The following is a 13721-nucleotide window of genomic DNA, read 5'->3' as shown; positions in this document are numbered from 1 at the left end:
AATTAATCCTCTCTCATTACACAACACCCAGTCTAAGATGGCCTCCCCCCTAGTTGGTTCCTCAACATATTGGTCTAGAAAACCATCCCTTATGCACTCCAGGAAATCCTCCTCCACCGTATTGCTTCCAGTTTGGCTAGCCCAATCTATGTGCATATTAAAGTCACCCATTATAACTGCTACACCTTTATTGCATGCACCCCTAATTTCCTGTTTGATGCCCTCCCCAACATCCCTACTACTGTTTGGAGGTCTGTACACAACTCCTACTAACGTTTTTTGCCCTTTGGTGTTTTGCAGCTCTACCCATATAGATTCCACATCATCCAAGCTAATGTCTTTCCTAACTATTGCATTAATCTCCTCTTTAACCAGCAATGCTACCCCACCTCCTTTTCCTTTTATTCTATCCTTCCTGAATGTTGAATACCCCTGAATGTTGAGTTCCCAGCCCTGATCATCCTGGAGCCACGTCTCCGTAATCCCAATCACATCATATTTGTTAACATCTATTTGCACAATTAATTCATCCACCTTATTGCGGATACTCCTTGCATTAAGACACAAAGCCTTCAGGCTTGTTTTATTAACACCCTTTGTCCTTTTAGAATTTTGCTGTACAGTGGCCCTTTTTGTTCTTTGCCTTGGGTTTCTCTGCCCTACACTTTTCCTCATCTCCTTTCTGTCTTTTGCTTTTGGCTCCTTTTTGTTTCCCTCTGTCTCCCTGCATTGGTTCCCATCCCCCTGCCATATTAGTTTAAATGCTCCCCAACAGCACTAGCAAACACTCCCCCTAGGACATTGGTTCCAGTCCTGCCCAGGTGCAGACCGTCCGGTTTGTACTGGTCCCACCTCCCCCAGAACCGGTCCCAATGCCCCAGGAATTTGAATCCCTCCCTGCTGCACCACTGCTCAAGCCACGTATTCATCTGCGCTATCCTGCGATTCCTACTCTGACTATCACGTGGCACTGGTAGCAATCCCGAGATTACTACTTTTGAGGTCCTACTTTTTAATTTAGCTCCTAGCTCCTTAAATTCGTTTCGTAGGACCTCATCCCTTTTTTTGCCTATGTCGTTGGTACCAATGTGCACCACGACAACTGGCTGTTCTCCCTCCCATTTCAGAATGTCCTGCACCCGCTCCGAGACATCCTTGACCCTTGCACCAGGGAGGCAACATACCATCCTGGAGTCTCGGTTGCGGCCGCAGAAACGCCTATCTATTCCCCTCACAATTGAATCCCCTATCACTATCGCTCTCCCACTCTTTTTCTTGCCCTCCTGTGCAGCAGAGCCAGCCACGGTGCCATGAACTTGGCTGCTGCTGCCCTCCCCTGATGAGTCATTCCCCTCAACAGTACCCAAAGCGGTGTATCTGTTTTGCAGGGGGATGACCGCAGGGGACCCCTGCACTACCTTCCTTGCTCTACTCTTCCTGTTGGTCTTCCATTCCCTATCTGGCTGTGGACCCTTTCCCTGCGGTAAGACCAACTCACTACACGTGATACTCACGTCATTCTCAGCATCGTGGATGCTCCAGAGTGAATCCACCCTCAGCTCCAATTCCGCAACGCGGACCGTCAGGAGCTGGAGGTGGACACACTTCCCGCACACGTAGTCGTCAGGGACACCGGAAGCGTCCCTGAGTTCCCACATGGTACAGGAGGAGCATAACACCCGACCGAGCTCTCCTGCCATGACTTAACCCTTAGATACACTTAAACTGGTAATAACAATGTTAAAAGTTACTGACCAATATAAGAAGAAAAAGAAAAACTACTCACCAATCACCAGCCAATCACTTACCCCCTAGGCTGTGACGTCACCTTTGTTTTTTTGCCTTCTCCCTGTAGCTGCACCGGTACGCCTCTCGCCGACCCCGGACTCGCGCTGCTCCGAGCTCCCGCCTCCTCGACTGACTGCTCCGAGCTCCCGCTGGCCTTTATAGGCCTCTCGCCGACCCCGGACTCGCGCTGCTCCGAGCTCCCGCCTCCTCGACTGACTGCTCCGAGCTCCCGCTGGCCTTTATAGGCCTCTCGCCGACCCCGGACTCGCGCTGCTCCGAGCTCCCGCCTCCTCGACTGACTGCTCCGAGCTCCCGCTGGCCTTTATAGGCCTCTCGCCGACCCCGGACTCGCGCTGCTCCGAGCTCCCGCCTCCTCGACTGACTGCTCCGAGCTCCCGCTGGCCTTTATAGGCCTCTCGCCGACCCCGGACTCGCGCTGCTCCGAGCTCCCGCCTCCTCGACCGGTCTATAATTCCCTGTTATCTCTCTCCCTCCTTTTTTAAAAAGTGGGGTTACATTGGCTACCCTCCATGAATAAGGGCTGGCGCTGCTCCCTGCATTTTTCCTGCAACTGGCGCACTACAAAGATCATGTCTGTTGTGCCCCGAAGGGGACGAAATCCGCATTGTGATTCCAGGAGGAACTCCTCGACCACAGGGAGAAGACGATTGAGGAGAACTCAAGTGACAACTTTCCCAGTGGCTGAAAGCAGGGAGATTCCCCTGTAGTTGCCGCAGTCGGACTTGTCCCCCTTTTTAAATATGGTCAAATCACTGCATCTCAGATCTCCCGGCATGCTCTCCTCCCTTCAGATGAGAGAGATGAGGTCATGTATCCGCGCCAACAGTGCCTCTCCGTCATATTTTAGCGCCTCAGCAGGGATTCCATCCGCACTCGTAGCTTTGTTATTCTTAAGCTGTTTTATGGCTTTGCCAACCTCGTGCAATGTTGGAGGATTCTTCACTGCAGTCAAGGCCACCTACGGTCCAAACTCCCAAGGCCCTACCCCACTCCTTGCCAAGAACGGGGAAACACTCATCAAGGACACCGAGACTGTCAGGGCCCGATGGAAGGCCACTTTGAAAATCTCCTCAATCAAGACTCTGCCTTTGACTCGAGTGTTCTCGATTCCATCCCGCAGCATGCCACCCGCCACCAACTCAGTGAAACTCCAACGTTTCACATAACAATATCCACTACACTACACATTCCCACTTTATGTTATTCCAGTTGTTCTTGGTGGTCCCTCGCCTGCGCCTGGGAGCCTTCCTCCTTCAAAGGTTCCACGACAATACCTCTTTGCAGGGCAAAATTGTGCAACGTGCAACAAACTTTTTAGATTCTACTGAAGGACACTCCTAGATCAATCCAGGCAACTGAAATGCTGCTTCAGCATGCCAATAGTGTGCTTGACGATCACTCTAGTGGAGTTGTATACTTCATTATATCTTGTGATAAAACTGGTATCTTGAGTGACTGTTGAGGTGTTGTAAAGTACAGCTGTGGAGTTTAATCTTGAATTCCCCAAAAGCACCCCAGAGATTTGTTTTGCATATATTGACAGGACCCTGGACTGCCTTAAATGAAGGCACTGTGATGGCTGCTGGGTAGGAAAGCTTTTATTTGCATTATGCGATGCTGATGGTTACAGCTGTGATGAACACAGAGATTGGAATCCTTTGTGATTCATATCAATAGTGGTGCTTTCTAATGGAGAATATAGAGCCACATGGGTACAATCAATAATCCCTAGCATTTTCAGGAATTCTGCCACTCTTAACATTTTAGAGCCCATTCATACTCCTGTCAGTTGTCCATAGGGAAGATGATGAACTGTGATGCCCGAGCAAATAATGCATTTGTGAATTACTTCCGACATTTATGCACTGCTGATGTTCCAGATATCCGCAGTGGTAGCTCAAAAGGATGCCAATGCATATAAGTTGAGTGCGATTGTGATTTTAACAGCCACTGGCAGTGCTGTGGCTGTGATGGGATTTGGCTGCCGTTCTCCTTACAGCTTGTGATTTAACTGTTTCCTTGGTGAATTGAAGCCTCCATATGCATTGGACTAGTGGAGGTATATTCACCCCAGGAATACAGGCAGGTAGGTGCCAATCTCTTCAGGTGCAGACGGACCCCTGCTTGCGATTCCCTATTTCTTCCTCTTTCTCCAAAATGAGAGCGTATAAGGGGTTATTTGAGAGTTTGTGTTCCTGGTACAGAGCTTCACTAGCAGCAAGCTGAGTTCAGAACATTCGGGCTACAGTGTTACCCCATCTCTGTTGCAGCAGCCAGTGCTAACAAGGCTCATACCAGGAGTGAAGCCTTGCAAACTTACCAAATCATAGGAGAATTTCCAATGGAAAAGTCATTGTGGCATTACAGCAGCAGGAATGGAAAAATACAGTGCCACAAGACAATAGGAAAAAACACAAAGCTTCAGCAAAGGCCTGATGATGTAGTCTCAGTCGTAGTTTCTTTAAACAGATTTCTATTTGGAGTTCAGTGTCTACAAACCCTGAATGCCTAGTTTAACCTATCAGACAAAGGAAACGGTGCACAAAGGTTGGAAGTCATCAAAAGTTGGTTGTATGGCATTATCACATCATTATGCACTAATTTATATGTAGCTGTCCACAAACTGGCAGGTGTCTCCTGCAGTACTTCAAAACCCAATTGGAGAATTGCAACAGAGGAAAAATGGACGGAGATCTGGCATTCCAATCAGGAGCACCCATTTTATGTCCAAAAAATGGATGTTCTCAATCAAAAAATCTAGACGTGTGTAGATACACAATCTGAACTACTTTTAAGGCATACAATTTATTCATAAAAGGAAAGGAAATTATTAATTTGTAAAAGGTCTTTTGATACTTAAAAGGATAAATATATCAAGCATTGTGTGTTTGACAGAAGCCAAACTCTTCAAGAAAGTGGTATGGATAACAGGGGCCTCTACTGGAATTGGAGAGGAGTTGGCATACCAGCTAGCAAAATTAGGAGCTTTACTGGTACTGTCTGCTCGGAAAGAAGCTGAACTGCAACGAGTTAAACAAAACTGCCTTGGTAAGTAAATGACCACAGATATGGATTACTGATAGAGTAAATTTAGAAAAGCAAATTGCTGGAAATTAATTTACCAATGTTTTGTTTGCTATCCTTACAAAAGTCCTCTTTATATGGAGCTTCAGGAGTCAAAACAGATTGAAACAGGGCTGAAGGGGTATGTAATGATTTCAAAAGGCATTCGACATATCTACTGAGTAACACGTAATTCATATGCACAAATACGTTTATTCTTGTGGACTGGATCTACAATTTATCTGTTAATTTTTTTTTCCCCATTAGTAAAAGTCCAGGCCTTTTCCATTTTCCAATCCATTCGTCCATTCCCTTATTCAAAACTTCCTATCCAAGCATCAGCTGTGGTCAAGAAGGCTGTCAATACCCCTCTTGATTCAGTTGCTGGGAAATAATCAAGAGTAACATTGTGATGACGTTTGACCAATTTTTCCAGCCTCAATGCTAAATTGTCTGGCTTCCACTGAGCACTCAAGGCAGCATGCACTTCTCTCCAGCTATCTTATTCGGAGCTCGACTGAGGTCATTGCTGTGAAAACTGCCAAGCATATAATTGCAGGGTGGATGAGGTGGAACCAGTGGATGTGGTGTATTTGGATTTCCAGAAGGCATTCGATAAGGTGCCACATAAAAGGTTACTGCACAAGATAAAATGTCATCGGCTTGGGAGTTATAGTTAGCCAATCCATGCTAATATAACAGAAAACAGAGTCGGGATAAATGGGTCATTTTTCATTTGGCAAACAGTGACTAGTGGGGTGCCACAGGGATAGGTGCTGGGTCCTCAACTATTTACAATCTATATTAATGACTTGAATGAAGAGACAGAGTGTAAGGTAGCCAAGTTTGCTGATGATACAAAGATGGGTGGGAAAGCAAATTGTGAGGAGGACACAAAAAATCTGCAAAGGGATATAGACACGTTAAGTGAGTGGGCAAAAATTTGGCAGATGGAGTATAATTCAGAAAAATGTGAGGTTATCCACTTTCGCAGAAAAAAAATAGAAAAGCAAATTATAATTTAAATGGAGAAAAATTGCAAAGTGCTGCAATACTGAGGGACCTGGGAGTCCTTGTGCATGAAACACAAAAAGTTAGTATGCAGGTATAGCAAGTAATCAGGAGGGGGGATAGGGTATAAAAGCAGAGAGGTCCCGCTACAACTGTACAGGGTATTGGTAAGGTCACACCTAGAGTACAGAATACAGTTTTGGTAGGATATACTTGCGTATTTAAGGAAGGATATACTTGCATTGGAGGCTGTTCAGAAAAGGTTCACTAGGTTGATTCCAGAGATGAGGGTGTTGACTTATGAAGATAGGTTGAGTAGGTTGGGCCTATACTCATGGGAGTTCAGAAGAATGAGAGGTGATAAGGAGGGAGCTCGACAAGGTGGATGCAGAGAGGATATTTCCATTCATATGGCAGACTAAAAATAAGGGACACAGTCTCAGAGAAAGGGGCTGCCCATTTAAAACTGAGATGAGGAGGAATTTCTTCTCTCGGAGGGTTGTAAATCTATGGAATTCTTTGCCCCAGAGAGCTGTGGAGGCTGGGTCATTGAATATATTTAAGGCGGAGAAAAGCAGATTTTTGAGCGATAAGGGAATAAAGGATTAGAAACACAGAAACATAGAAAATAGGTGCAGGAATAGGCCATTTGGCTCTTCGAGCCTGCACCACCATTCAATAAGATCATGGCTGATCGTTCACCTCAGTACCCCTTTCCTGCTTTACTCCATATCCCTTGATCTCTTTAGCCGCAATGGCCATTTCCAACTCTCTCTTGAATACATCCAATGAACTGGCATCAACAACTTTCTGCGGTAGGGAATTCCACAGGTTACCAACTCTCTGAGTGAAGAAGTTTCTCCTCATCGCAGTCCTAAATGGCTTACCCCTTATCCTTAGACTATGTCCCCTGGTTCTGGACTTCCCCAACATCGGGAACATTCTTCCTGCATCTGACCTGTCCAGTCCTGTCAGAATTTTATATGTTTCTATGAGATCCCCTCTCATTCTTCTAAACTCCAGTGAATACAGGCCCAGTTGCTCCAGTCTCTCCTCATATGTCAGTCCTGCCGTCCTGGGAATCAGTCTGGTGAACCTTCGCTGCACTCCCTCAATAGCAAGAACGTCCTTCCTCAGATTAGGAGACCAAAACTGAACACAATATTCCAGGTGAGGCCTCTTACAACTGCAGTAAGACCTCCCTGCTCCTATACTCAAATCCCCTAGCTATGAAGGCCAACATACCATTTGCCTTCTTCACCGCCTGCTCTACCTGCATGCCAACTTTCAATGACTGATGTACCATGACGCCCAGGTCTCGTTGCACCTCCCCTTTTCCGAATCTGCCACCATTCAGATAATATTCTGCCTTTGTGTTTTTGCCACCAAAGTGGATAACCTCACATTTATCCACATTATACTGCATCTGCCATGCGTTTGCCCACTAACCTGTCCAAGTCACCCTGCAGCCTCTTAGCATCCTCCTCACAGCTCACACTGCCACCCAGCTTAGTATCATCTGCAAACTTGGAGCTATTACACTCAATTCCTTCATCTAAATCATTAATGTATATTGTAAATTGCTGGGGTCCCAGCATTGAGCCCTGCGGTACCCCATTAGTCACTGCCTGCCATTCTGAAAAGGACCCGTTTATCCCGACTCTATGCTTCCTGTCTGCCAACCAGTTGTCTATCCACGTCAGTATATTACCCCCAATACCATGTGCTTTAATTTTGCACACCAATCTCTTGTGTGGGACCTTGTCAAAAGCCTTTTGAACATCCACTGGTTCTCCCTTGTCCACTCTACTAGTTACATCCTCAAAAAATTCTAGAAGATTTATCAAGCATGATTTCCCTTTCATAAATCCATGCTGACTTGGACCGATCCTGTCACTGCTTTCCAAATGCGCTGCTATTTCATCTTTAATAATTGATTCCAACATTTTCCCCGCTACTGATGTCAGGACAACCGGTCTATAATTACCCGTTTTCTCTCTCTCTCCTTTCTTAAAAAGTGGTGTTATATTAGCTACCCTGCAGTCCATAGGAACTGATCCAGAGTCGATAGGCTGTTGGAAAATGATCACCAATGCATCCACTATTTCTAGGGCCACTTCCTTAAGTACTCTGGGATGCAGACTATCAGGCCCCGGGGATTTATCGGCCTTCAGTCCCATCAATTTCCCTAACACAATTTCCCGCCTAATAAGGATTTCCTTCAGTTCCTCCTTCTCACTAGACCCTCGGTGTCCTAGTATTTCCGGAAGGTTATTTGTGTCTTCCTTCGTGAAGACAGAACCAAAGTATTTGTTCAACTGGTCTGCCATTTCTTTGTTTCCCATTATAAATTCACCTGACTCTGACTGCAAGGGACCTACGTTTGCCTTCGCTAATCTTTTTCTCTTCACATATATATCGAAGCTTTTGCAGTCAGTTTTTATGTTCCCAGCAAGCTTCCTCTCATACTCTATTTTTCCCCTCTTAATTAAACCCTTAGTCCTCCTCTGCTGAATTATAAAATTCTCCCAGTCCTCAGGTTTGCTGTTTTTTCTGGCCAATTTATATGATTCTTCCTTGGATTTAACACTATCCTTAATTTCCCTTGTTAACCACGGTTGAGCCAGCTTCCCCGTTTGTTTTTACTCCAGACAGGAATGTACAATTGTTGAAGTTCATCCATGTGATCTTTAAATGTTTGCCATTGCCTATCCACCGTCAACCCTTTAAGTATCATTCGCCAGTCTATTCTAGCCAATACCGTCGAAGTTACCTTTCCTTAAGTTCAGGACCCTCGTCTCTGAATTAACTGTGTCACTCTCCATCTTAATAAAGAATTCTACCGTTTTCTGGAGAGCGGGCAGGGAATTGGAGCTGATCAGATCAGCCACGATCTTATTAAATGGCGGACCAGGCTCGAGGTGCCAGGTAGCCTACTTCTGCTCCTATTTCTTATGTTCTTATGTTCTTAATTGGAGGTTGGTGCATTCTACCTCTGGTGCATAGAATGATACAGCACAGAAGGATGTCATCCCATTCCAAAGAGTTATCCAATTCATCCCATTTGCCTACTGTTTACTCGTAGCCCTGTAAATTTTTTCCGTTCAGGTATTTATCCAATTCCCTTTTGAACGTTACTATTGAATCTGCTTCCACCACTCTTTCAGGCAGTGCATGCCAGATCATAACAACTTGCTGCATAAGAAATAATTCTCAAGTCGCCTCTAGTTCTTTTTGCCTATCACCTTAAATCTGTATCCTTTAGTTACCGATCCTTCTGCCACTAGAAACAGTTTCTCCTTATTTACTCTATCAAAACACTTCATGAATTTGAACACCTCTATCAAACCTCCTCTTAACCTTCTCTGCTCTAAGGCGAACAACCCCAGCTTCTCCAGTCTCTCCACACAACTGAAGTCCCTCATTCCTGGTACCATTCAAGTGAATTTCATTTTTAATTATTCATTCATTGGATGTGGGCGTTGCTGGTAAGGCCAGCATTTATTGCCCTAGCCTAATTGCCCTTGAGAAGGTGGTGATGAGCCTCCAACTTGAACCACTGCAGTCTGTGTGGTGTTGGTATTCTCATAGTGCTGTTAGGGAGTTCCAGGATTTTGACCCAGCGACGATGAAGGAACGGTGATATATTGCCAAGTCAGGATGGTGTGTGACTTGGAGGCGAATTTGGATGTTGTAGTGTTCCCATGCACCTGCTGCCCATGTCCTTCTAGGTGGTAGAGGTCGTCGGTTTGGGAGGTACTGTCGAAGAAGTCTTGACGAGTTGCTGCAGTGCAACTTGTAGATGGTACGTACTGCAGCCATGATGCGTCAGTGGTGGAGGGTGTGAATGTTTAATGTGGTAGATGGGGTGCCAATCAAGTGAGCTACTTTGTCCTGGATGGTAAAGAGTTTCTAGAATGTTATTGTAGCTGCACTCATTTTGGCAAGTGGAGCATATTCCATCACACTACTGACTTGTGCCTAGTAGAATACACAGAATCTGACCTGCTCTTGTAACCACAGTATTTATGTGGCTAGTCCAGTTCGGTTTCTGGTCACCCCCAGGATGTTGATGGGAGATTTGGCGATGGTAATGCCATTGAATATCAAGGAGAGGTGGTTAGATTCTCTCTTGATGGAGGTAGTTATTGCTCGGCACTTGTGTGGCGCAAATGTTACTTGCCACTTATCAGCCCAAGCCTGAATGTTATCCAGGTCCTGGAGCATGCGAGCATGGACTGCTTCATTATCTGAGGAGTTGCGAATGGAACTGAATGCTGCAATCATCAGCGAACATCCCCACTTCTGACTGTATGTAGGAGGGAAGGTCATTGATGAAGCAGCTGAAGATGGTGGGTGTAGGACACTGCCAAAAGGAACTCCTGCAGCGATGTCCTGTGACTGTGATGATTGTTCTCCGGCAACCACTTTCCCCGATTCCCATTGACTTCAATTTTACTCGGGCTCCTTGATGTCACGCTCTGTCAAATGCTGCCTTGATGTCAAGGGAAGTCACTCTCACCTCACCTCTGGAATACAGCTCTTTTGTCCAAGTTTGGACCAAGACTATAATGAGGTCTGGAGCCGAGTGGTCCCAACAGAACCCAAACTGAGCATGTTATTGGTGAGTAAGTACTGATTGATAGCACTGTCAATGACACTTTCCATCACTTTGCTGATGATTGAGAGTAGACCGATGGACGGAAATTGGCTGGATTGGATTTGTCCTGCACCCTCTTTATGGCCTTTATCTTTCCTAAAGTGTGGTGTCCAGAATTGAACAAAATATTCCAGCTGAGGCCTAACCAGAGTTTTATAAATGTTTAGCATAACTAAGGGAATAAGAGGTTATGGGGAGCGGGCAGGGAATTGGACCTGAGACCATGATCAGATCAGCCATGATCGTATTGAATGGCGAGCAGGCTCGAGGGACCGTATGGCCTACTCCTGCTCCTATTTCTTATGTTCTGTGTAACTCCCTCGCTTTTTTTACTCTATGCCTCTATTAAAAAAGTAAAGGATCCGACATGCTTCTTTAAAAGCCTTTTCAACTTGTCCTGCCACCTTCAAAGATTTGTGTACATACACCCTCAGGTATCTCTGTTCCTGTTCCCCCATTAAAATTGTACGATTTAGTTTATATTGCAGGTTATTTATGCTATATTAACATTTGTGTACAGGGCAGAGTATGGTAAGAAATAATGTTGTTGTGCATTTGGAAAATACAGTATTTTCTATGCAGCAGGTAAAAACTTGAAGGTGAGGTATTTCAGTGGCGTAGTAAACTTATTCCCTTGGCTAAAATGTGCTTTTAATTTTGTATAGATCTAGGAGTGAAAATTAATATTTCTGGTTTTCACCAGGAATGCCTCAAAAAAAATTCCAAATAAACAAATTAGATTTTTTGTTGATTTTGTCTTTATTTTCCACATTTCCAAGTTACAGAGTTTGCCATATTTTCTTATAATTGTACTTCAACTACATTTATTAATAGCCATTGTTTAGCTTATTTTTTCTTTAATAAGGCATAGTAAAAACTGCAAACCAAAAAAAAAAATAGATCGGTATGAGAAACAACCTCTTTTGTTTCAATATTCCTTTCTTTGAGTGTGCATGTCTCATTTTGTAGATCATAGCATGCTACACGAAAAGGATATTCTTGTTCTGCTACTTGACCTGAATGAAAGCAGTTCCCATGAGGCTGCAACAAAAAGCGTTATCCAGCACTTTGGTAAAGTACGTTTCCTAATGATCTATTATTAAATGTAATAGAGCTATAAAGCTGTTGTACCCTATTAAATAATTCATAAAATATAGAAAGAATGAAAAATAAAGGTTACATTTCAATAATGAGAAGAGTTTGTCTCCAAGGGCAATCCTTGATCTACATTTTGACTCTACAATTTCAGACTGTGTCTGCCTGACTCGCACTTAACTTCTGACTTTCTCTTGTTTCTAATACATCTGATGTAGGATTTGCTATTGGTACTCTACATGTAACATGACTATCTGCCTCATCAGAAATAATCGAATCATTCCAACTTTCAACTCCTTCCACATCTGTAGGTAAAATATGATCAATGTGAACAAACCTATGATCAAACATCTTGACCAAACACGTGTGAGGATCACATATCTTCACTACTCATCCTAGTAACTACTTTAACCATTTATGGTGATGGTTCTTCACTCTAACCTTCTGATTCAATTTCACACCTCTCTCTTACTCTACCTCTATCATAATTCTCGTTTTGTCTTGATTGTTTCTCTTCTACTGACGTTAAAGCCATACTTGGCACAGAGAACATGGTTCATGGCTGTCATTTGAGAAACAACTCTGCTGGCATTCTACCAGTAGTTGTATGAGGAGTATTACGATAAATAATTAGAAAATTTGCCAGTTTGTGGTCCAACAACAACTGACATTTCCTTGGATTTGGATCCAACATTTGCTTGATGAGGGCACGTTTTACAATTTGTACTGTGCACTCTGCTGCACCATTTGAAGCATGGTGGCATGGTGGAACTTTGGTATGTTTCACGCCATTTCTGCTCATGAACTGTGCAAATTCTTTTGAACAAAATTGCGGCCCATTATCAGACACAATTTCTTCTGGGAGACCATATGAAGAAAACAATCTTCGCAAATTATCTAGTGTTTTACTTGTTATTTTCCACATCGGAAACACCTCTACCCACTTCGAATGACTGTCAATCACAATAAACAATTGCTGTCCTTCTAGCTCAGCAAAATCTACATGTAACCTTTGCCAAACGCTGGGAGGCCATTTCAATGACTGTAATGGTACTGATGGTGGTTTTCTACGTACCGATTGACATGTTGTACACTGACTAACAGTGTACTCTATGGGCGAGATTTTACACTTTTGTGCAGATTGCCCAAAAATGGGCGTAATTTCCGGCGTCGGCAGTAAATTTTCCGATTGCTAGCTTGTCGCCCACTTTCAAATCTCCTAGTTTCCATTTTATAAAATGGGCGTTACCGCGAGCGATCTGAAATGGGCGTTAGCGTTAAATCTCTCTGACGTTCTGACGTTCTGCTGTAAAGTGTCGCCGTCCTTAGCAACGGCATGGCAACGCTTGATTCCCGTGATTCAGGCGGTCAAGGGTCTTCATTACATGCACATAAGAGGAGACAAAGAGAGAGGGAGCTGAGAGGGAGTGAAGGCGTGTGTGGGTGTGGTGTGGCTGCTTTGGGAGGAAGGAGGGAGAGTTTCGAGCTTTATAGCAAATTGTGCCAAAAAACTTAGCTGTTACCAGCCAGATATTTTCCCGATTTTGGTGCCTATATTGGAGGGAGTGGAGGAAGCGACACAGCACGCTGTGGAGACTGACGCTGACGAGAGCAGTGAAGTGGAGAGGAGCAAATTGGAGGACGCAAAAAGAGCGAGGAGGTTCTCGGACGAGGCTAATGCCTCGCTCATGCAGGAGGTTGAATTACTTTTTATAGAAGAAGCTATCGAGGAATAGGTCCGAGCAGAGGCGGATGGGTGGGGAGCCACCAGTCATCAGCGATCTCACTGTCATTGAGGAGCAGGTGCTGACACTAGTGGGGAGCAACCCCCGGACGACCACGCAGCCAGCTGCAGACCCTGAAGTGATGCCACGTGAGTAAAGTTTACACCATTGCGTGATGTAGTCAATGCCACATCCACTCATATCCAAACAGTCATATATGATGGATGATTTCTAAAAGAGTCCTATAAATAATGCTGGTCTTATATGAATCATTGCAATGCAGAATGTATTGATGGCCATGAAATGTGATGTCTGTGATGATTTTGATAGCTGTGGTGCTTTTGTCGTGCATATGCTGT

At 44.5% G+C, this 13721-nt stretch overlaps 1 protein-coding gene across 1 annotated transcript in view; it reads left to right on the top strand.

The window, feature by feature from the left end:
- Positions 1 to 4828: 4828 nt before the first annotated feature.
- Positions 4829 to 13721, top strand: part of dhrs7 (dehydrogenase/reductase (SDR family) member 7) — a 42828-nt gene continuing 33935 nt past the window's right edge. Inside the window, exons 1-2 of the mRNA XM_070877546.1 lie at positions 4829 to 4857; positions 11513 to 11619. Coding sequence (XP_070733647.1) covers positions 11521 to 11619 — 99 coding nt within the window. The 5' untranslated portion in view covers positions 4829 to 4857; positions 11513 to 11520. The remainder of the gene's footprint in view (positions 4858 to 11512; positions 11620 to 13721) is intronic.

Source organism: Pristiophorus japonicus, chromosome 4 (genome assembly GCF_044704955.1).
Source record: "Pristiophorus japonicus isolate sPriJap1 chromosome 4, sPriJap1.hap1, whole genome shotgun sequence".
NCBI classification, from domain to species: Eukaryota; Metazoa; Chordata; class Chondrichthyes; family Pristiophoridae; genus Pristiophorus; species Pristiophorus japonicus.
The sequence above is the reverse complement of the archived record's forward strand: the minus strand, read 5'-3'. Positions and strand labels throughout refer to the sequence as shown.